General features: G+C 49.5%; 2 protein-coding genes across 3 annotated transcripts; both read left to right on the top strand.

Annotated features, from left to right (window-relative positions):
* Positions 1–1,522: 1,522 nt before the first annotated feature.
* Positions 1,523–6,505, top strand: Tmed9 (transmembrane p24 trafficking protein 9). Its single transcript, XM_041660016.1, has 5 exons — positions 1,523–1,737; positions 1,897–1,997; positions 2,977–3,102; positions 4,082–4,228; positions 5,638–6,505. Exons 1-5 carry the CDS (start codon positions 1,554–1,556, stop codon positions 5,785–5,787), a joined length of 708 nt encoding a protein of 235 aa, XP_041515950.1. The 5' UTR covers positions 1,523–1,553; the 3' UTR covers positions 5,788–6,505.
* A 1,928-nt stretch (positions 6,506–8,433) lies between these two features.
* B4galt7 (beta-1,4-galactosyltransferase 7) lies at positions 8,434–22,533 on the top strand. Of its 2 annotated transcripts, XM_041660149.1 has the most exons (6): positions 8,434–8,568; positions 13,128–13,490; positions 16,247–16,472; positions 17,360–17,443; positions 17,715–17,819; positions 18,331–22,533. In XM_041660149.1, the coding sequence occupies exons 1-6, from the start codon at positions 8,516–8,518 to the stop codon at positions 18,484–18,486; spliced, it is 987 nt and encodes a 328-aa protein (XP_041516083.1). In that variant the 5' UTR covers positions 8,434–8,515; the 3' UTR covers positions 18,487–22,533. The 2 variants fall into 2 exon arrangements, with proteins under 2 accessions (XP_041516083.1, XP_041516084.1); XM_041660150.1 differs by lacking the exon at positions 17,715–17,819.
* Positions 22,534–23,529: the final 996 nt, after the last annotated feature.

The raw sequence follows: 23,529 nt of genomic DNA, 5'->3' as shown, positions 1-23,529 counted from the left end.
GAATTTCTTACATTAGCACAAAGAAGCCTAAACAACTTTTGCCTCACTAGATTTTTTGGTTATCTAAGGGGGGGGGGGCTGAGAAAACAACCCTGAAGGACAATCAGCAGCTGTACTCACACGCTGTCCCTAGAGACGCAGCTGCCACTGATGCGGCCAAAGGACAGGAAGCCTGGGGGATGTGTTTGACAGATTGGGTGATGATGGAACTGAGCTTCTATGCAGCCTGGCCCTGTTGCAGCTGCTGGTTCTCACGGATTATAGTGGAAATTGTTTGAGGCTCACAGTTTGTCCAAGTACTTCATCTGGAAGATCTCCAGTGGCACAGTGGACCTACGTCTCTTGCCGTCCTGTATCTCAAAGGCTTGAAGGGGGATTAGATCTAGCTTTTCTGCTGCTTTTCCCCATCAGCCTTACTATAGTGCCCTCTGGATCTCCTGCTTTATGGAATCTCTGCATTATCAGCCTGTTCAGGAAATTTTCCAATCACTCTTGTCCGAGTCACAATGTGGGGCCCCTCTTCTTGCCTTGTGGACTTCCCTGCTTTCCTTATCTCTATCAACAGGCCTAGAGAGCGATGGGTATCCTTCAGGAACCCTACAGGCATGAAGGGGTTAACTCAATATCAGCACTAGGGAGGCAGAGGCAGAAGTATTTCTGTGAGTCAGCTTGGTCTACACATCAAGTTCCAGGCCAGCCAGGGTTACATAGGGAGACTTGGATGAGAAAGAAAAAAAACAAGCTACAGTGCAACAAAGTATAAAAGTATCGGTGGGCAATAAACACAAGACAGAAACAAATAACAAATGCTAGGTATAAATCTAATCAATGATTAAATTATATGTGAATGGTATAAACTCTACAATTAAAAGGTAGAAATTGGCAGAGTGACTTTTTAGAGGCATGACTTAATTATGTTGCCCATAAGAGGTTCATTTTTTTATACAAGGACATAAATAAATTAAAAAGATACTAATGGAAAAGTATAGACCATGCACATCGTAACCAAAAGGGAGCAGGATGGCTGAACACAGCGCTGCATGCTTATATCCCAGCACTTGGGAGGCAGAGACATGCAGAACACTACAAATTTGAAGCCAGAGGGGTTTGCATGTAAGTTCTAGGTTAGGGAGATACACAGCAAGACCCTGTCTCAAAACAAAGAAAAGTAAAGAGAGGTGGGGAGAGGGACAGAGGATCGGGAAGACGGAAAGTTGTAATACTACTGGACGAAACAAGTACGAATCTTGCCTCTACTTATATTCGTTCTGCGACCTCAAAAACCTGCCTCAGTTTCACAATATATCAAAAGTCTGACAACCATTGTCAATCAACGCGCTATTTAGAGGAATCAAAGGAAAGCCTATCTTTTTGGAGATCTCATTGGCGACCTGTAGAAATCCGCCCCAATCAGGTACTGCCGCGCGGAGGCGTGGGGTATTTAGGGACTTGTAGTCCAGGCGGCGGAACTCGCAGTCCCGGCAGGCACCGCGGCGGCCTCCGCTGGGCTACGTGGCTCGGCCGTCTGCGCCTGCGCAGGCAGGTGGGGCAAGATGGCTACCGAGCTAGGCATGCGGGTTGTCGGGACCCCACCCGGACTCTCGCTGGGAAGAGGGATGCGGGCCTTCCTGCTGCTGTTGTGGTTTGCAGCCCGTGGAGACGCGCTCTATTTCCACATTGGGGAGACAGAGAAGAAGTGCTTTATTGAGGAAATTCCGGACGAGACCATGGTCATCGGTGCGGGGGCGAAGGGGAACGTTTGGGACAAGTCAATGGTCTTGGGGCTGGGGGATGCGAACTGTCTGAGGTAGCTGGCTGGCCTGGCTCTGCCCTGTCGGGAGCCAACCCCGCGCCTCATCGAGCTCCTCTCATCTTCCCTTTTCCTCCTGTCTGCAGGAAATTACCGGACGCAGCTGTATGACAAACAGCGGGAGGAGTACCAGCCTGCCACCCCTGGGCTTGGCATGTTCGTGGAGGTAAAAGACCCGGAGGACAAGGTGAGCTGGCCCTTACCCGCGTCGAGCAAGCTTCGGCACTTCTTTTTGTTAGTTTCCATATCTGGTCGAGTGAGATAGACAGTTGGTAATGTGGAAAGATGCCGAGTTTTCACCACAAGCTTGGGCCGCGCGCGGTTGCTGGACAGGTAGCTGTTTTCAACTTCTCAGTGACTGCTGCCGGATTCCTCCAAGTCTTTTACTGGCCTTGAACCACTAACCTATCTCGTGAAATGGAAGTTCACTTCTCTTATACTAGTGACAAGTGGATTAATTGTAGTGATGGGTATCAAAAAGTTGCTAATGCTAAAACTGTTGTTAAGACCAGAACTCCGTAAAACAGAGCACTTTCCAAAAAAGGAATACCTTTTAATTTTGACAAATAATTTTTTTTAAAAACGAAAAACAAAGTAGTTTTGTTGTCAGCATCAGAATAGTTGTAGTAGTCAGTTATCGTCACTGTTCATCAAGGGCCTGGAGAGTTGGCTCAGTGACATTTAAGAGTACTTGCTGTTCTTGTACAGGACCTGAATTCAGTTCGTAGCACCCACATAATGGCTCACACCCACTCATAGGCATGTTGTGGAGCGTATATATACATGTAGGCAAAATACATAAAGAAAAGACAATCTTGCAACAAGGTGGGCGTGGTGGAGCATGCATTTAATCCCAGCCCCCAGGAGACAAAGGCGGGCAGACCAGCTATTTCTGCGCCAGCAAAGGATACACAATGAGATTCTGTCTACACAACAGCAACAGGAACAGTGAAGTGACACAGAAAGAGCTAAAAAGGAGTAGAGTCAAGTCCTTCCTGGCAGCAGTCGCTGGCTAGCCTGATGATGTCAGACCCTTCAACCCTGCTGGCAACTGCTGTTGAGAACTTTGGCTCTTTTGGTGTTGTGGTACTTAGAAGAGCCTTTATCCTGTTTTTTTCCCAGCCTCCCTACAGCATCACTAACTGAAACTCCTCCCCTGTCTCCAGGTCATCCTGGCCCGGCAGTATGGCTCCGAGGGCAGGTTCACCTTCACCTCCCATACCCCTGGTGAGCACCAGATCTGTCTTCACTCAAATTCTACCAAGTTCTCTCTCTTTGCTGGAGGCATGCTGGTAAGTACATCTGTGTGGGACTAAAGGCCAGCATAGCTTGGTCAAGGGACCAAGACAGGAACTTTTGGTACTGTAAGTGGTGGGGTGGGTATTGGGTTTGTGTCTTTTATTTTTATTTTTTTGGTTTTTCAAGACAGGGTTTCTCTGTGGTTTTGGAGTCTGTCCTGGAACTAGCTCTTGTAGACCAGGCTGGTCTCGAACTCACAGAGATCCACCTGCCTCTGCCTCCCAAGTGCTGGGATTAAGGGCATGCGCCACCACCGCCTGGCGGGTTTGTGTCTTTTAACATGGACATAAAGGACAACAGTGACTGGTCAATTTGTATAACTGTTCCTTAGGTCCCTAATAGTGTATTTTAATACAGTGCATACATATCCTGCTGTATACTTTATCATCTCTAGATTACTTGTAGTTCCTAATGAAATTTTTATGATATCTATGTATCTATTTATCTATCTCATACTGAATTTAGAGAACGACCAGAAAAGTCTCTATACTTGGTACAGATATATGTATTTTTAGAGTACGTGTTTTTCCTTTTTGATGGGCTTCTGATCTGCAGAAGCCACACTTACAGAGAAGAAACTGTGCGAGCTTTAGTCAGAACATGAGCCCAGATGGACTCTTTTTGCTTGTATGCCCGCAGCTCCGAGTGGGGTCTCAGTATGTGAGCTGATTAAAAAATGCAGGAAAGGCCAGGCGGTGGTGGCGCACGCCTTTAATCCCAGCACTCGGGAGGCAGAGGCAGGTGAATCTCTGTGAGTTCGAGACCAGCCTGGTCTACAAGAGCTAGTTCCAGGACAGGCTCCAAAACCACAGAGAAACCCTGTCTCGAAAAACCAAAAAAAAAAAAAAACAAAACAAAACAAAAAAAACACACAAACAAAAAAAGGCAGGGAAGTAGAGGGCTCAGCTGCCAGTCAGGCATTCAGAGGCAACAGGACTGCCTGACTCCCTTATCTCGCTTTTGTGTCCCCAGAGAGTTCACCTTGACATCCAGGTAGGTGAGCACGCGAACGACTATGCAGAAATTGCTGCCAAAGACAAGCTGAGCGAGCTGCAGCTGAGAGTGCGACAGCTGGTGGAGCAAGTGGAGCAGATCCAGAAGGAGCAGAACTACCAGCGGGTGAGTGCTTGGTGGGGACTTACCTGTGGCAGAGTGCAGGTCTAAAAGCTGAGTGGCTCTTACAGAATCCATCTTGTAGGGGGCTGAAGAGATGGCTCAGAGGTTAAGAGCACTGTCTGCTCTTCCAGAGGTCCTGAGTTCAATTCCCAGCAACCACATGGTGGCTCCAAACCATCTGAAAAGAGATCTGGCGCCCTCCTCTGGCGTGTGGGTATGAGGCATAAAGTTGTATACATAATAAATAAATCTTAAAATAAAAAAAAAAAAAAGAGTCTCACATGAAATGGGCGTACAATTTAAAAAAAAAAAAGAATCCATCTTGTAGTTGAGCTACGCTAAATCACAGTCACACAGAGAAGAACAGCCTGGCAATTAATACCAGCACCTTGTGCTGTTTTAAAGGTCCTAGGTGCTGCCAGAACCAAGAGCCTCTAAATTATTTGTGACTAGGAACCAGACAGGTACCTTGAATGAATCTGTCGCCTTAAGGAGTTGTGGGGCCGTGACCCATCTAAACAAGGAAAACTATAGTGCCTGCCAGGGCCTCCTTACAGAAAATGTGAACCTGAGTTTTCAGCATCCCACTCCGCCCCCAAGAGCTAAAGGTCTGGAGAGATCCACCTGCCTCTGCCTCCCAAGTACTGGTATTAAAGGCCAAGATCCAGATTTTTATGTGAAATTTTCCTGATTTTTTTTTTTTTTTTTTTGGGACAGAGTTTCTCTGTGTAACATCCTTGACTGTCCTGGAACTCGCTCTGTAGACAAGGCTGGCCTCAAACTTAGAGAGATCTGCCTGCTTCTCTCTACCTCCCAAGTGCTAGGATTCAAGGTGTGCGCCACACTCCCGGCAAATTTTCCTGATTTTTAAATGTTGACAAAATGCTGTGTGGTGACAGGCAGGGTGGCGTACACCTTTAATCTCAGCGTTCTAGAGGCAGAAGTTGAATCAGTTGCAGTTTGAGGCCAGCCTGATCTGTATAATAAGTTCCAGGCCAGTCAGGGATACACACTGAGACCACATCTTGAAAGAAAACAATACAAGCAAAAACAACAACAAAAGTATTGTGTAAACCAAACAGTCTGAATATATGACGTATATGATCTTGAAGGAGCAGATTGAGAGACCTGGACAGAAGTCCACACTAAGCACTCCAGGACACCTCTGTCCCTTGGGGTTGTCACCACCACCTTACTTCTTCTCTAGGTGTCAGGAAGGGTCAAGTGAGGACTGTAGCTGACAGATGAACAGACAGACTTAGGAGAAATGCATTAGTCTGCTGGCAGTTACCTGCCTGTTGATGCTGAAGGTAGTCCATGCAGAGTGGGTGGCCCTGGGACATCCTTGCAAGCTGGGAACCCAGTGGCTCTAGCAGTCCTGAACCTAAGACTTGCTATCATTTCCCCGACAGTGGCGGGAGGAGCGCTTCCGACAAACCAGCGAGAGCACCAACCAGCGAGTGCTGTGGTGGTCCATCCTGCAAACGCTCATCCTTGTGGCCATTGGCGTCTGGCAGATGCGGCACCTCAAGAGTTTTTTTGAAGCCAAGAAGTTGGTGTAGCTGTCCCAAGCCTCGCAGGCAATCTTTCTTCCAGGCTCTTGGGAAGGACCTTCTGGAACTGGCTCCTCTGTGGGAGGAGGACTGGTTTTCAGCCGTAGATGTTCTGGAGGGAGAGGGACTGCAAGCATGCCCTCGCTGCTCAGGCTCCAGCCGAGGACAGTACTTGGCTGGCTAATGCTGAGTGGGGGTGGAGGGTAGGACAAGCCCTCCCCACCTCCACCTCTGGACCTTTCGCAGTAATCACTCAGGAGCTGGTGATGCCCTTGGTGTCTTAGATTCTCAGTGTTACTGATCAGGGATGTGGGGCTGCTTTCTGGGGTAGGATTGGGAGGGAAGTGGGTGGGCCAGCCAGCAGTTTTCCTTCTGTCTTCCTTTGTTACATGGGATTTTGAGCAGGTCATGGTGTATCAGTGCTTGTTATTCCAGGAACTTCGCTTTCCTTGCCTTTGGCGTACACCAGCCTGCTGATCTAGGGTGTATGTGTGTTGGTTTAAGGGTGGGGTAGAGGGATTGCAATGCAGGAAAGGGGCCCAGAGGTTGACTTGGGTGTCTTATAGTTGTCCTTTCTGGGGTTTGAGCAGCTGGCAACACGCCAAGCAGAGACTTTGGTGCTGGTTGGAGATAGAGCCTGCACTAAGTTACTGAGTTTATTTTCAATGAGTTCGGGTTTGTTACATTTGTTTCCCAATTAAAAAAAAAGAGAAAAAATTGTCCTGTGTACAGTTAACTCTCAGCGGGTATGACAATACATGGACTTGCTGGGTGGTGGCAGCGCACACCTTTTGAATTCAAGGCAATTTCATCTACAGAGTGAGTTCCAGAACAGCCAGGGATACACAGAGAAACCCTGTCTTGAAAATGAAAAAAATTAAAAATAAATAAAAATGAGAGAGAGAGAGGAACCTCTTGCAGTGGACACAGGACTTCACATTCCAGGGTTACTCTCCACCTGTGAACATCACGCTCTCTATCCCTTGCATGTTTGCTTGCAGCAGATGTATGGTAATGAGCTTGTCAAAACCATTAACAAATTGTGAGGTTGCTGGTATTTTACTCCTAGTTTTTGAAAGGAAGACCCAGAGTGCATTCTTACCATAATCATATCAAGGATGTTCACTATCAACATGACATATAACTGAATAATGTGATATAAAATGGGTTCATTTGGGTTTTATGTAAAATTTAATCTCTTGAGATACTGAGATCACATGGCCTTGTATCACTGCTCCTCATCGGCCTTACCTAACTGGTCTCCACAGGAAGTCAGCCCTGCCTTCAAGGTCGACCACATCAAGAGCTGAATGCTGAGTTTGTGGTGTAGAATGCAGAGACACAGGGTGGGCAAGGGTTGTGTTGCTTGTGTCAGGGCCTAAGAGGGGAAGGAGTTGAAGACAGCTGACTTCTCACCAATAGTGGAGATATCCTGAAGCAATGTGCTTGAGATTGTAGATGGTGGGTGGAAAAGATGCAGACAAGCCACCTGATTAGCCTGCGTCTTCACAGTGGAAACAGGGCCTGCTCGTAAGGACTGAATAAAAGGGTGCAGTAGTAAAGAATTAAAGATAATGACTGCCAACTAGGCAGTGGTGGCACATGTCTTTAATCCCAGCAGAGAGGCAGAGATAGGCAGATCTCTGAGTTCGAGGCCAGCCTGGTCTACAAGAGCTAGTTCCAGGACAACAGGCTTAATAGATATTAAGTATTTATTAGGATATTAAATTTTGCTTGAAGAGCAGAGGTCAAATCCAGTAACTGTCTCTCTTTTCCCAGGCAAAGGCTGGCAATGGGTAAGGGTGATGGAGTGGATATAGTCACACAAAGACGGGGCAGATAGGGAGCTCGATCTCCTGCTCATTGTTTCAGCTCTCGTTAAATACTGGACAAAGCATTTATATAGTGGTGACTGTGCCAGGCACTGCACCAAATCTGTTTACATTTTCTACAATGACCATACAGAATGAGAACAATTTGGGCTGGAGAGAGAGATGGCTCAGCGGTTAAGAGCACCAAGTGCTCTTCAGACGTCCTGAGTGCAACTGCCAGCATCCACAGGGCAGCTCACAACCATCTCGTAATGAGATCTGGTGCCCTTGGCCTGCAGGGACACATGCAGGTAGAACACTGTACACATATACATAAATCTTTTTTTTAAATGAGCAATTTATATCCCTAAGTGGTGAAACAGTTCCAGAAAAGTTGACTTGCCTCAGAACATAGTTGAATTGTCAGAGAGGGCTTGAATTGCAATCAGGCAGTCTTCAGAGCTCACCTCCTATTTGGTGAGTCTACCGAACCCAGCTCTGAATCCTGAACTGGATCTCCCCGTGCTCCAAGTTTATGTGCTTATTCTTCTGGGCTGACAGGAATGCTGCGATGCTGCCAGCTTTTCCTGGGGAAGAGGAGGAAGCTGCTCCTTATCCCAGAAGTGCTGATCTGGAGTGCACGTCTAGTCCTAGCTGTGCTCAGCTTGTTTGGGGACCCTTGGCCTGGATGAGGGGAGGAAGCTGCCTTTTTTGTGACATCTAGTTGGTCCCTGAGACCCGCCGGCGTGTTTCTCCTGGCAGCAGAACCTTCCAGGCGGCAGCGCTGGGGTGCAGCCGGCCCGGCCGGAGGAACGGACCTGACGGACCGCGGGGCGGGGCGGGGCGGAGGCGGAGACGCCGCGTAGGCCGGGCAGGCCGGGCGGCCGGGCTGGGAGCGAGAGCTCCATGTCCAGCCGTGTCTCCCCATGATGTTGCCCTCCCGGAGGAAAGCGGCGCAGCTGCCCTGGGAGGACGGCAGGTGAGCGGCGGCGACCAGTTGGAGCCGCGTCTTCTTGGGTGCCATTCTTTTCCTGAACGCCGATAGAATCCAGGAGCCTGACGCGGCCGCGTCTGCGGTTCTGGGGGTCACCCTGAGGGTCTCCGGTTCTTGGGGAAGGCGTCATTGGCATTTTCGCATTGACTGCATGGCTCTCTTTCTCTGCCAGCTTCCATTCCGTACGTGTGACCCTCGGTTCCTGTGTCTCGGTTACTCTCTCTGTGTCTTCCTCTCTGCCCTGATCTCTCTTTGTGTTTGTTCCTCTATCTAGTCTCTTTTTCCCATGTGGTGTGGTGTGCTGTGCTGTGGTGTGGTGTGGTGTGGTGTGGTGTGGGTGTGTTTCTCTCATTGCTTCGTCTGTTTTCCTGCGGCACGCTGGTTCCGTTCACGTCTTACAGAGGATCTCTCTATTTTGTTGCACCGAGTGTCTTTATTTCTTTTCTGCCTGCCCCATCACATCCTTGTGACTTCAGATCCTACCTCCTTCCTTCATGCTTCTTCATATTTTGCGGTTAGCCCGGAAGATCACACCAGACAGAAGCTTCCTATGTTCTCTGCGTGGTTAGTTGGCCATTGCCTGGCTTATCCTAGACACACCCATTAGTTCATTTCCTGTGCTGTGGTACTTGCCTGGGTCCAGCCTCGAGTGTTAGGTGGTGAGTCTGGCCCGACCTGATGAGTTTAAGATATTTCTCCCAGAAGCAGAATAGGGGAGGTGATTTCTCTGCTTAGATTTATAGGGACAATATACTTCAGGCTTGAAATATGCTCCCCTCGAGGCTGGAGAGATGGCTCAGTGGTTAAGAGCATTGCCTGCTCTTCCAGAGGTCCTGAGTTCAATTCCCGGCAACCACATGGTTGCTCACAACCATCTGTAGAGAGGTCTGGTGCCCTCTTCCGGTCTGCGGGCATACACACAGACAGAATATTATATACATAATAAATAAAATAAATATTAAAAAAAGAAAGAAAGAAGCTCCCCTCCCCCGTCCTTCTTCACCAAAACACACCTTAGTAGATATTCATTTAATGAGTGACACGTTTAGTAGGTATTATAAGATTCGAGTTTAGTGGACACAATTTTTTTCCCCCAGATTTGGTGTTAAAATGTGATGATAACATGTTGTCCAGAAACAGACCACTTAGTTTTTCTGACTTCAGTTTTCCATCTCTGAAGTGAAGAATCATATTATCTACTTGGAAGGGCTCTTTGAAGTTTAATGAAGATCATATATGGAGGAAATAGAGGAGAATTTCCATCTTACGATCCGTTTCTTTTATTGTGTTCTTAGAAAAATATATTGATGTCCATTCTGTGTTTTTGACACAATGGCAAAGATCCACGCAACAAGTATAACGTTCTGTAGTAAATGGGTACTAGCTATTAAACAAGCCTGCTTGAGTTTGAAGCACCTCTAATTAGCCCTAGGCTTTGATTGATAAAGGAGATCAACCCTTTTTTAAAGTGTCCCTCAGAACCTGGGTGTGGGAGCACCTGGGACTGCAGTTCTGGAGACTGCCACCAGGTGGCACCAACAATATCTTCTCAATGTTCACTATCATCAGCTTTTTTTTTTTTAAATATTTATTTATTATGTATACAATATTCTGTCTGTGTGTGTGCCTACAGGCCAGAAGAGGGCACCAGACCCCATTACAGATGGTTGTGAGCCACCATGTGGTCGCTGGGAATTGAACTCAACCCCTTTGGAAGAGCAGGCAATGCTCTTAACCGCTGAGCCATTTCTCCAGCCCCTATCATCAGCTTTATTGATAGACTTGGGACCCTTAGTGGATTAGGCCTTTAGAGCACAGAATGAGAGTGCCTTTGGGTACTGCGATCCTCGTAGAAAGGGCAAGTTGGATTGAAGAAACATCCCGAGCAAGTGCATGAAGTGTCCAGTCCATGCCATACTCCTGGATAATGGCCATTGCTTATTCCCCTGAAGGAGGTCTGGTACCCATTGTCCCTCGTCCAAGTCTCAACCCCGCTCCCAGAAAGAGCTCAGAGTGCAAGAAAGACTCTGTAAAGATTCCAGGCTTGTCAGACCTTTTGCAGGTCTGGGCTCTACTGCTCCACAGTGGAAACCATCACCACAAGATGATGGGGGGTAAGTCAGAAATCCTGTGAGGGCTGTCCTACTGGGCAGCCTCGCAGCTGCATGTGGGAGCTGGGCCTGGCTTCAGGGCTGCTGGCTTCCAGATTTGCACTTGTGTCTTTAGAGAGAAGGTAGGCGTGGTCGTGGCTCCAGTGTGTGACTTAGAGCATGCTTGAAGTGCTTCAACCCTTCCTTAACTCCTCGCTCCCTGCCTGGGCCTGAGCCATAGAGAAGAATAGGACACATGCTGAAAGTAGGCTCATGCAGCTCACCACACATCAGCGATGTAAAGAAGGAAGTGCCAGGTACCCTAGCAGTACAAAGCAGGGAACTTGGGAACTTGGTGCAGGCAGTGATGGCCATGACATGGATCTTTGGCCTTGAAAGATTGCAAGGGAACCGATACATGATTAAAATAAGGGGGTGTCAAGTAGGAGAAGCAGGTGGGGTGAGAAAGGACTGGAGCAGGAAGGAATGTGGCAAGTGGAAAGGGCCCTTGTCGCTCAGGGTGAGCGGGAATGCTTGTGGAAAATGGAGAGGTGACAAAAGTCTCAGGCACTTTGTCAGAGGAGTCTGACTGCCAGACAAGGATCTTGACCTTGTAAACGGAGGCTGGACAGATTGAAAGTGAAGAACAGGGCAATGACCAGGAGTCAGGATGATTGCAGGAGAATTTGGGAGGTAGAGTCCAAGATTTGATACCCGGCCAGGTGGTGGTGCCACACACCTTTAATCCAAGCACTTGGGAAATAGAGACAGACAGATCTCTGTGATTCTGAGGCTAGCCTGGGCTACAGAGTGAGTTCTAGGACAGCCAGGGCTACACAGAAAAACCTTGTCTCAAAAAAACCAACCCTGCCCTCCTCAAAAGACCTGATAACTAATTCCTGACTCTTAGCCTCTGAACCATCTCTCCAGCAAAGATTTATTTGTTTATTATGTTCCAATTCCTGACTCTTAGAGTTTATAAAGTAGATTTCTTTACTGGTCACTTGGGCAGTAAGGCAGGAGCAACTATAGAGGGAACTTCCTTCTTAGATTTCTCAGAGCCATTCCTGGTATCCTCAGGAACTTCCAGAGAAGGCAGAGGTGAATTCCACCATTTCTTTTTTTGCTTATTTGTTTTGTCTGCTTTTGAGACAATGTCACTATGTTACCCAGTTTGACCTTGAACTGGAAATGCAGGCAAGGCTTTCCACCTGTTGTAATTGTTACACTGAAGGGCAGTTTCCCAGCATCCCCCAGTGTCTGAGATATTCAGCTCTTTGTCCAGTTTCTGACACAGCCCTGTCCCCCTCTATCTTTATCTCCCGTCCTATGGGCTACCTAGTGGTCTGCCACTATCCACTATCCCTTTGTACTTTATGTTGGGCAGTTTTGAGCTTCTTTAGACTAAATGCCAGCCATTTTGCCTGGGGCTTATGTCAACACATACGCCTTTTGTGGGGCTTTCTGAGTACCTTAGCAGTACGTTTGGAAATCAGTGGATTGAATTTTTCTAAACTGGAACCCCTGCCATTGGCTAAGGACCTCAAAACACTGCCCTAGTGAGAACACATACGGCACGGTGAGTGTGTCCTTTCCCCTGAGCACTCTGACTAGAGTCCTCAGAGTGTGAGAAGTCATGGGAGAACTAGGGTAGCTGTAAGTGGTCTGAGAGTGTCCCGGAGTGGGGAGTGGGGTAGTCGAAGCCTGCTCCCACAAAGTCAGCTAGGTTGGGGGGACGTTAAGAGGAAATGTCAGATGAAAGAAACTGAGACAGAAAACACAGCATAGAATCAGGAGCTCTGTTTGGTCATGTCAGAACAGCCCAGAGTTTATTTCAGAACTTGCTTGTATGCAAAAGCAGAAGGAAGCACGGCACAGTCAGTCCATCCAGTCAGTATCCAACCACGATTCCTGGCCTTGAGTGAGCGGCCTCCTAACTAACACGTGCTTGCTGCTCGGAAGCAGCCTCGCTTTCTATCTTGATGTTCCTGAGGTTTGACGGCAGCAGTAGTCTTTCTGCTAGATAGAGTGTTCTTTTTCACGGGCAGAATGCTCTTTCCCATGGGCTAACTCAGAAGTTTCTCACAGTCCTCAAGGTTACTGGAAAAAGCAGGGCAGGCAAGCTTGACCTCAAGTGACTTAAAAGTCAAAACTGACTCCAGATGGAAACTGAGTTGCACGTGGGTTACCCCAGGACAGTAGCACAGGCTAGACCTACAGAGGTAAATGGTCTGAAAGTGTCCCAGGGATAGCACAGGCTGGGCTTACAGAAGTGAATGTGCTGATCATAATTGGTAGTAGCATGAGCAAAAACATTAAACATTGCTTCTGCACTAATTGCCAGGTATTTAGGGAAGGCTAGTCATTTGGCCTTAGAGAAGGAGGCCAGAGAAAGGGCCTTGGAAGGATCTTAGCTGGCCTGTCCTCCTGACCTCCTTCCTGCTCTTATCCTAGGGCCCGGCTGCTTCCTGGAAGCCTCCGGCGGAAGTGCTCCATCTTCCACCTCTTCATTGCCTTTCTCCTGTTGGTCTTCTTCTCCCTGCTCTGGCTGCAGCTCAGCTGCTCTGGAGACATGGCCCAGGTGACCAGGGGACAAGGGCAGGAGACCTTGGGCCCACCTCGGGCTTGCCCTCCAGAGCCGCCCCCTGAGCACTGGGAAGAGGATGCGTCTTGGGGACCGCACCGCTTGGCAGTGTTGGTACCCTTCCGGGAACGCTTTGAGGAGCTCCTGGTCTTTGTGCCCCACATGCACCGCTTCCTAAGTAAGAAAAAGATCCAGCACCACATCTATGTGCTCAACCAGGTGGATCATTTCAGGTGAGGACCGGTCCCTGAGCCAGCGCCGCTGGTCCCAGTGCCTCTCCTTGCCCATGGCTTAGTGTTTATTCCTGTTGCTCAGTGGGCTCAGGCCTGTGAGGGGCTACTGGGAGGAAGGGCCCAATGGTGGGAGGAGATCAGCCCCTTTCCCTGGGTATAGTGGGAGCCTTTGGGGTGGGCCCCGATCTGATGTCTTCTCCAGGAAGATCACTGTATGTGGAATAAGTTGTATAAGACCACAGGAAGGAGCGATGACATAGAGTCCCTGGAGGAGCACTTTCCTATGCCCCTTCCATCCCCACTCACCTCCCAGCAAGCCCTGTCCCAGTCCTCTCTGCTCCTCCAGGTCAGTGCTCTAGCCACAGGGCCTCTTCTACAGAGTCTGCTCTGCTCTTTTGGTGATTCATGTCATCATGTGAGCACATAAATGCACAGAGATAATGCCCCCAAGACGGTTGAGTGGAGAGTCGGGGAGCTTGCCACCAAGCTTGATGAATCCACACGGTGGTAGGAGAGGTCTGACTCTCACAAGCTGTCCTTTGACCTCCACCACTCTGGGACTTGCATATATACTCAATTAGTGTTTTAAAAGGAAGAATCCAGGAATGGCGATATACTCCTTTAATCCTGGCACTGGAGAGTCGGAGGAATGGTGGATCTCTGGGAGTTTAAAGCTAGGTACATATCCAGTTCCAGGACAGCCAGGGCTGCACAGTGAGACCCTGTCTTTAAGGAGAAAGAGAGAGAGAGAGAGAGAGAGAGAGAGAGAGAGAGAGAGAGGAGAGAGAGAGAGAGAGGAGAGAGAGAGAGGAGAGAGAGAGAGAGAGGAAAAAGAAGGGAAAAAGGCTTCTCTGTCTGACACCCCCATTGCTATCACCCCACTTTTTTATTCACAACAGGGTTTCTCAGCCAGCAGTGGTTGTGTACATCTTTAATCCCAGCACTCAGGAGGCAGAGGCAGGTGGATCACTATGAGTTCGAGGCCAGCCTGGTCTACAGAGTAAGTTCCAGGACAGGCTCCAAAACTACAGAGAAACCCTGTCTCAAAAAAAACAAACAAAACAAAAAAACAAACCCAAAAAACCTGAAAACAAACAAAACAAAACAAACAAAAAAACAAGACATGGGTGCTGGAGAGATGGCTCAGAGGGTAAGAGCACTGGCTGCTCTTCCAGAGGTCCCGAGTTCAATTCCCAGCAACCACATGGTGGCTCACAACCATCTGTAATGAGACCTGGTTCCTTCCTTGCCTGCAGTACATTATATACTTAGTAAATAAATTAAAAAAAAAACAAAAAGCAAGACAGGGTTTCTCTGTAGCCCTAGATGTCCTGGAAAACTCAATCTTGTAGACCAGGTGGCCTAGAACTCAGATCCACCTGCCTCTGCATCCTGAGTGCTGAGATTATCTTCAATACTGTTTTTTTTTTTTTTTTAATTTTTCGAGACAGGGTTTCTCCGTAGCTTTTGGTTCCTGTCCTGGAACTAGCTCTTGTAGATCAGGCTGGCCTCGAACTCACAGAGATCCGCCTGCCTCTGCCTCCCGAGTGCTGGGATTAAAGATGTGCGCCACCAACGCCCGGCTTCAATACTGTTTGATCAGACTTCTCGGAAGATCTGAAACAGCCTTCATGAGGTCACGGTGACTCCCATAATCCCAGGCCCTCATTCTCTCCCATCACTGGCTCCTATTAAGTACACTTTTCCCTTCTAACGACTCTGCCTAACTTCCGGTTTTCTCCATCTCAGTGGCCGACCCTGCTCATCTCCTTTCCCCTTGTGTCTCTGATCTCTCATTGTTTTCCCTGGAGCTCAGCGCTCCCCTCCCCTCAGCTGCAGTCTCCTGGAGAATCCCATCCCATCTCATCTCCTGGTAGTAAATCACTGGAAACTCCCTAGTTTGAACATTCATACCCTTTTTTTCTTGAATTCCGGGCTTGTATATTCTGCCTCCCCTCATGATGAGACCACCAGATAGAGGTCTTAGCAACAGCCTGAGCCTGATAGGATCATGGCTGAATTCCTGATTGCTATTCCCTCAGACCTGATAAGATCATGGCTGAATTCCTGATTGCTATTCCCTCAGACCTGCTTTCTTTCCTGTCTTCCCCATTTCAGAAAGTGGAAACTACATACTTCTAGTTATGCAAGTCAGACTCTGCCTGTCACAGCCTCCAGGCTGTCAGCAAATCGTGTCTAGAGTCTGCCCACTTCTCACCATTCCTTTTGCTGCCAGGCCACCCCCCCCCCCCCCTCAGTGTCTACCTCATCCCCTAGTCTCGTCTCAGTGTACTGACTGGAGCTTCCTGGTGTCTGGTCTTGGTGGCCTTGGAGTTACGCTCCTGTGTGCGGAGCCCTGTCCCCAGCTTCCATATGATCATTCCCTCAGGCTTTCAAGTTCTAACTCAGATATCGCCCTGCTACCCTGATGTCCAGACAGCCCTTTGTGGGAGAAAAGCTGCCCACCTCCCCTTCCCGTTCCCTTCCACCCTGTTTGACTTGCTTCTTCCTATCCGAAGGCCCTTGAGAACAGGGATTTGTTTCCCAATGCTATTTCTTCCAGTGTGGGTTTGAACAGTTGCGGGCATATACTAGGTGTTCTATAAACACTTGTACAGCAAGCAGAAGGGACAGTGCCCCTATCATGATGTCAATGTTGGGTGGTGACAGAGAGAAACTCTCACGCACAGCGAGGGCTAGAGCTAGGTCGATGAACAAGCTGGCTTCCTCTACCTGGCATCATTTATCTTGTGTAGGTTCAACCGGGCGGCACTCATCAATGTGGGCTTCCTGGAGAGCGGCAACAGCACAGACTACATTGCCATGCATGACGTCGATCTGCTCCCTCTCAATGAGGAGCTGGATTATGGCTTCCCGGAGGCTGGGCCCTTCCACGTGGCCTCCCCAGAGCTCCACCCTCTCTACCACTACAAGACGTATGTGGGCGGCATCCTGCTGCTCTCTAAGCAGCACTACCAGCTGGTGAGGCCCAGCTCTACTCATTTGCTGGGGACCTTCCACCCTGGGTCTAGGCAGTTGTGGGGGTAGAGCAGCCTTCCTGGGGCCTAGCAGAGTGAGTCTTGCCTGAGCCTGACAGGGGACTCAGAGACATGAGGGAGGACAGGAGCGAGCACATTAGCCAGGGAGAGCTCTGCTGTGAGCACAGAAGCCCCCGCGCCTGCTGGCCAGAGAGAGCTGGTGATGTGCTGACTGCAGACTCTCCCTCGGCAGTGTCACTGGCCCTCCTTTCTCTTTACATGCCACTACTTTACATCTGTCTCTCATGTGAGAAGGTTGTGTCACTATGGCCTGTGAAATGTGGCCCGGCTGGTGGGAGATGGAGCCCCTCCTCCTCAGAAGTCTAGACAGGAGTCCCAAACTAAAGCGTACTGGTTCTCAATGGGACCCAGGGACACTTGGGTGAGAAGATTGGAGTGACTGTTCTCTGTCCTTCATGGCTGCAGTCCCTGAGCAGATGCTAATCAGGCTTGCCCTTCAGACACACAGGAAAGACCTGGGCAGAGCCACCGCAGGAGAACAGCTCTGAGAGGAAGGCAGAAGCCGTAGCAGTTGGCATTTTTGCCCCCTGAAGGGAGCTTGCCCTCGAGATACTTATCACATACAAGTTCAAGGCCCTGTGAGGAGTGGGGAAGGCCTAAGATGCGCTGACCCTTGCGTTCAGCCTCACATCCCCATCGCAGAGTAAAGGGACCAGCCAGTGCCCTGTATCACTCAGAACAGTCAGGGCAGGAAGAAGAAGGGGGAGCCCGGCTGGCTGGGCTCAGGCTTCATTCTCCTAAGCAGTAAGAGAAAAAAGTGCACCCGTGGGAGGAGGGGCATGTGACAGACACTGCCTGTCTTTGTGTCAGTGCAATGGGATGTCCAACCGCTTCTGGGGCTGGGGCCGAGAGGATGATGAATTCTACCGGCGCATCAAGGGAGCTGGCCTCCAGGTAAGGCTCCTCCCACACTGCCTGCCCCTGGGCTACATGGCTGTCCCGAGGGTCCCTTTCCTTGTTGCACCTTGGGGTTTGCAGTGGTTGCCCTGGTTCTGATCCCTGCTTTCATGCTGACTTGCAGGGCTTTCTGCCAGAGACTCCTGTCCTGCAGGATGGCAGTAAGAGCCCCTGCCTGTGGCAGCCAGTGGGATCCCAGAAGAGTTAGTGGTAAGGGCCAAGATGACAAGAGAGGCAGCCTGACCCCTACTTCCTTTGTTTTCCTTAGCTTTTCCGCCCCTCAGGAATCACAACTGGGTACCAGACATTTCGCCACTTGCATGACCCAGCCTGGCGGAAGAGGGACCAGAAACGCATTGCAGCTCAGAAACAGGTGGTGGCCAGTCTCCTCAATGGGGGGGGGGGGGGACCAGTAGGAGCTAGTAGGCTTTATCATCCCACCAAGCTCCCCTTTGGCCCAAACGGTGCCATCCTCCCATTGATGGGCATTCTCTGTGGGCACCCTGCCCTGCTTGGTGGCTGCAGTGTGCATCTGGGCCCTGTGGATCAGCCCAGACCTGATCCATATAGGCTGGGTGAGAAGGGTTAACTAAAGGTGCAGCCTCCTGTAGGCTGGGGTGAGAAGGGTTAACTAAAGGTGCAGCCTCCTGTAGGCTGGGTGGGAAGGGTTAACTAAAGGTGCAGCCTCCTATAGACTGGGTGGGAAGGGTTAACTGAAGGTGCAGCCTCCCTTTCTGGGAGGTATATAGTCCCATAGAGAAGTCTGAATTTTCCTTAGGTGCAGGCTTGGACAAGATGGCAGCTTTGGGCTCTTCTCTTTTAACGGAGATGGGTGAACAGTTGGCACCATGAAGCGTGAGTTCATGTTCTTCTCTTCTTCCCAGGAACAATTCAAGGTGGACCGGGAGGGCGGCCTGAACACTGTGAAGTACCGGGTGGATTCCCGCACAGCGTTGTCTGTAGGAGGGGCCCCCTGCACTGTCCTCAACATCATGTTGGATTGTGACAAGGCAGCCACCCCATGGTGCATATTTGGCTGAACTGGCTGAACAGTAAGGAAGCCTGTGCTTCCAGACCTCAGTGCTGCTCAGGCTCAGGAAACCTCAGGCCTTAGGCCCAGCTCTAGAGGATGCAGAGTGACCTGAAGGACTAGCCAGCCCCCTATCTACAGCCACCTGGGCCAGCTCCCTCCATAGCTGCAGCCACCTGGGCCAGCTCCCTCCATAGCTGCAGCCACCTGGGCCAGCTCCCTCCATAGCTGCAGCCACCTGGCCCCAGCCAGGCTCAAGACCGGACACAGGGAGTTCTGGGATGCTGCAGGAAAATCGCCAGAGAAGTTGGAAGTGTGGCTTGACGGGGATCAGCCTTCCAGCCCACCCTGCTCTTCCTGACCGCCCACGCCCCCCGAGGCCTGAGGCCAAGAAAGATGGCTGGGGTTGTCCTAGCCCTTCTGTTCCTTTGGAAGAGAAGCCTCACACAGATGTAGTCGAAAGCCACGGAGCCAGTGTGTATGGCAGCTGCTATTAGGAGGCTTAGAACTTCAGAAGGCAGAATATAGCCCCGAGCAAAGGAGCAGCTAAAACTAGCTTTAGCTGGCTGTCACCCTGAAGAAATGGGGTTGGCGGTGGGCCGTTTGTGCCACCAGATCTCCCTTTTCAATCGGAACTAGAACACTGGATTCTTATGCAGAATTTTCTGATTTTTAAATGGTAGCAGCTAACTAAAACTTTCAAAAGCTATGGCAGGCCAAACAAAATGTTTTGTGGACCACTGGTTTGTCACCTTTGTTGACCAGACAGGGTGCAAAAGATGACACTGTAAAGATTTTTCTGCCCAATAAGCCTTTTTGCCGAGGCAATAGTCCAAATCAGACCAAATCAAACCAAATTAGAAAAAGCCCAGGTTTACTGTTTGCCAGCGCTCCTGGGTGACCCTCCAGGAGGGCAAAGGAGAACCGGAAAGACCATGTGTTCATTCTGGAGAGAGAGAGAGAGAGAGAGAGAGAGAGAGAGTAAATAGCCTGTGGGCGTGGCCTTGACCCTCTCTGTGGAGGGGTCACCATTTGGGGGCTTTCTCAGAGGTGGAGTCTGGATTGTAGCAACTCCCAAGGGAGGGGGCTTGGAATGGATTTTCCACCAAACATTCCAAAGTGGATGCCAGGGGGCTAGGGTGACGCATTCAACCAAACATCCCAGACTCCTTGGATAAAGGCGTGCCAGGGAGCTGAGGTGACACTCCCAACCAGACAGACACCTTTCACTTATACACCGGCAGGGAGCTGGACTGGGGCAGGGGTGAAGGTTGCAGGTGTAGGTAGGAAGAAAAGCCAAAGGCGCAGGTTCCTACACTTCCTTCCCGGCTCCTGAGCTCACTTTACCCTGGGATGGCGAGTCACTTCTGTCTGCTTGCTGCTACATCCTGCCTTCCTGGGAAGAAAGGTGACTGGGGAGGCAGGAGTGCCGACCCTGGCTGAGGATGGACAGGACAGCCCGGAATGCACCTTGTTCCTGGGGTGGGAGAAACTGAGGAGACATTGCAGAATCCCGAGAGTATTCTGGCTGGAATGAAGGATGTGCTGAGGTAGACCGTGGGACTGGGGAATGGTCTGGGAGGAAACCTAGTGTTAACCCCACTAGGAGAGAACAAGACCACTACCACAATTTTTGAGCCAAATTTGAGGCCAGCTTTATTAAGTGCTGGCCAGGACAATGGACACTGGCCAGGTCCATACTTGGGATTCGCAGAGTATGGCACAGGATGACATTTTTTGCTTGTAAAGACAAACCCTACCTTCATCCAATCACGGGCAAGCACATATCCTGTGCAGTTGGGGCAACCAAGCTTGTTTACTGAAGTGAGAATGCCTGGCTGGTTAGCTTACGCCAGGAAGTAATCTGTCCTTGGGCAAGTGGGGCTTGCAGATTAGAGGCATTTCTGTTTTTGAGATCTCTTAAGCACAGTAATTTAGACTTAAAACAAAATGTTAGCCCTCGCACCCTGCACCAACAGAGGAGGAAATGAGTGGTTCCACAACGCAGTCCTAAAGCAAGGTGTGCCTCACCCTGGGAGCAGGAGCTAGAGGGGCATTTGGTGCATTTAAGGTGGTTGGTTTAACATTGGGACACCCAAAGGCTGTGGAAAGAATGGGCTGCGTCCAGTTGAGAGGGTAGAATCCACAGCTTCAGTTCAAAGACTTGGGATGTTTTTGGACCTGCTATGCGCAGTTGGGAGGACTGCTTGTGTACTGCACAACCTGATTTCAGGTGTGTGTGTGGGGGGGGTGTCAGTGTGTGAAGCTTCAGGTTCCAAAGTCTAATTTGGGATAATTGTGATTCTAAGTTGAGGCTGCCAGAACTGAGCCTCACCCACTGCAGTGAGACACCTGCCTGGCTTACAGTACAGGCTGTGGAGACAGAGAGGCCTTGCCTCTGAGCTCTGGTCTTCTCAGCTTGGGTTTATATGACCTGGGTAATGACTCACGCCCATTGGGGATGTGACAGCAAAGCCCTCAGTTCTACATCTACCTGGCATGTAGAAGAAACTGAAAAGGTGAGGGTCCTATCTATCTGTACCCATGGAAGAAAGGCCAAGATGATGCTCTCTCTGCTCCACAGTCCCTGTGGCTGCTATCATCACCATTGTGCTGGTGGGCCCCCCTGGCAGGAGCTGATGCACACCCCCATCTGCAGCCTCCCTTCCTTGCTCCCAGTTCTCTTCCATTCCTGCAGGATGGAAGTGTTGAAACCTGGTAGGCCGGGGTGAAGCAGATGACAGTCTGCCTCTGTTTTCTCTGCCACTTTATGCACTGGACCCAGCTAACATTCCTACCTTGTTACTGGGGATGCGGATAAAATGTGCCAGGACATAAGCTTGCCTGGCCGGTGTGGGTGGGAGAGCCGTCGCTTCTTCTCTACCTCTGCTAGGGTTTTTTAGCGGAAAAGAACTGATAGAATGAATCCATATATATTAAACAAGGATATACTAGAGTGACTTACAGGCTATGATCCAGCTAGTCCAAAAATGGCTGTCTCTGAAGAATTTGATAGTTGTTCAGTCTGTTGAGATTCCAAAGAAGTTAAGTTCTAATATCAGCGAAGGAGTGCCGCAGCAGGATGATGAACTTTCCAGCATGAGTGAGGACAAAAAGCAAAGCGTCCTTCTTCCATGCCCTTTTATGTAGGCGCCACAAGAATTTGTGGCTGTGATTTGGGGTGCACCTTCCTGCTTCAAATCTGCAAAGTCCTCACAGGAGTGGCCAGTCACTTGGATTTTAGTGAATGGTCATCATACTACCTAAGAGCTAAGTGTTTATTTCAGTATTGATGTCAAAGCAGGGGCATACAGAGGCAAGGAGTTTACCTGACTTACAGGTGACAAATGCTGGCGGCTTGGGATGGAACTCCCTGGTCTCCAGAGCTTACCTGACAAGTGCCCCAGCCTCCTATCCTTGAGGACTCCCTGCCTTCTCAGTGGGAGAGGGCCCACCGGGAGGGCTGCCACAGAGGGATGAAAGCTGGCCACAGGAGATGCAGAGTATTGGACCCCACGGCTCTTCTGTCTCAAGGAAGATGATTGGTTTGACCAGCAGGGAGGTTCCTTGAGGTGACAGCCTGCCCAGAGCACTGCACAGTGATGGCTAACAAACCTGGGGAAGGCTTGCTGGTGGAGTGGGAGTTGGCAGAATGAGGAAAGCTTCTAGGGGAATTTACATGCACAGAGGGGCTGGAGAGAGCACTGGGCTCAGGAACCAGGGAGAGGTTCTTTCCAGCCTCCAGCCTCCCCGCCCCCCGAGCATCAGGAGGATGGGCAGAGGGAAGGCTATAGTGAGTCACGATCTGGGAATGCCACACTAAGCAATTGGTTTTTTGATTCTAGAGGTGCACGGTTTTCACACAGAATCTGGGCAGATTTTGATCTGTGTTCTAGAGATCATTTGAGGTTTAATACCTTACCTCCAGGGTAAGGACTGGGCATGGTGGCACACACCTTTAATCCCAGCACTCAGGAGGCAGAAGCAGGCAGATCTCTGAGTCTGAAGCCAGCCTGGTCTGCAGAGTGAGTTCCAGGATAGCCAGGGCTACACAGAGGAACCCTGTCTCTGAAAAAATAAAAAAATCTATTTTTGGGCCGGAGAGATGGCTCAGAGGTTAAGAGCACTGGCTGCTCTTCCAGAGGTCATGAGTTCAATTCCCAGCAACCACATGGTGGCTCACAACCATCTATAATGAGATCTGGTGCCCTCCTCTGGCATGTGGGTATACATGGAGGCAGAATGTTGTATGCATAATAAATAAATAAATCTTTTAAAAAAAATCTATTTTTCTCAGACACATAGTGTGGCACATGTTTTTAGTCCCAGCACTCGGGAGGCAGAGGTAGGTGGATCTCTGTGAGTTCAAGGCCAGCCTGGTCTACATAATAAGTTCCAGCACAGCCAGAGCTACATAGTGAGACTCTGTCTTAAAATGCTGCCCCTCCAATTTAAAAAAATCTATTTTTCTATTATGTGTTGATTTTTTTATTCTTTGGAAATTTTATGCATGCAGACAATGAAATATGATCATATGCATTCCCATTCCCCCTCCAACTCCCTCTGTATCCCCAAACACCTGCCCCTCCTGACTTTATGACTTTTTTCTTTTTTGTATAGTCTTTCTCATTTTTTTCTTTTTTTTAAATATTTATTTATTTATTTATTTATTTATTTATTATGTATACAATATTCTGTCTGTGTGTTTGCTTGAAGGCCAGAAGAGGGCATCAGTTCTCATTTCAGATGGTTGTGAGCCACCATGTGGTTGCTGGGAATTGAACTCAGGACCTTTGGAAGAGCAGGCAATGCTCTTAACCACTGAGCCATCTCTCCAGCCCCTCTTTCTCATTTTTTAAATTGATAACTCACTAAATCCAATTAGTATAACTCACATGTGCATTCAGGCTGGGGGGCATCCACCGGAGCAGGGAAACCACCGTTGTCCACACCCTCAAAGAATGATTTTCTCTTCCCCAGCAGCTATCAAGTACCAAAAGCTCCTCGGTATGAGACTTGGAGATCATCTACCCTATCTATGTGGGCTGTTAGT

The sequence above is a fragment of the Microtus oregoni genome, unplaced genomic scaffold, assembly GCF_018167655.1.
Source record: "Microtus oregoni isolate MIOR12 unplaced genomic scaffold, Mior012 000011F_ref0000422, whole genome shotgun sequence".
NCBI lineage: Eukaryota > Metazoa > Chordata > Mammalia > Rodentia > Cricetidae > Microtus > Microtus oregoni.
Note: the sequence above shows the minus strand (reverse complement) of the source record. Positions and strands in the feature narration are given on the sequence as shown.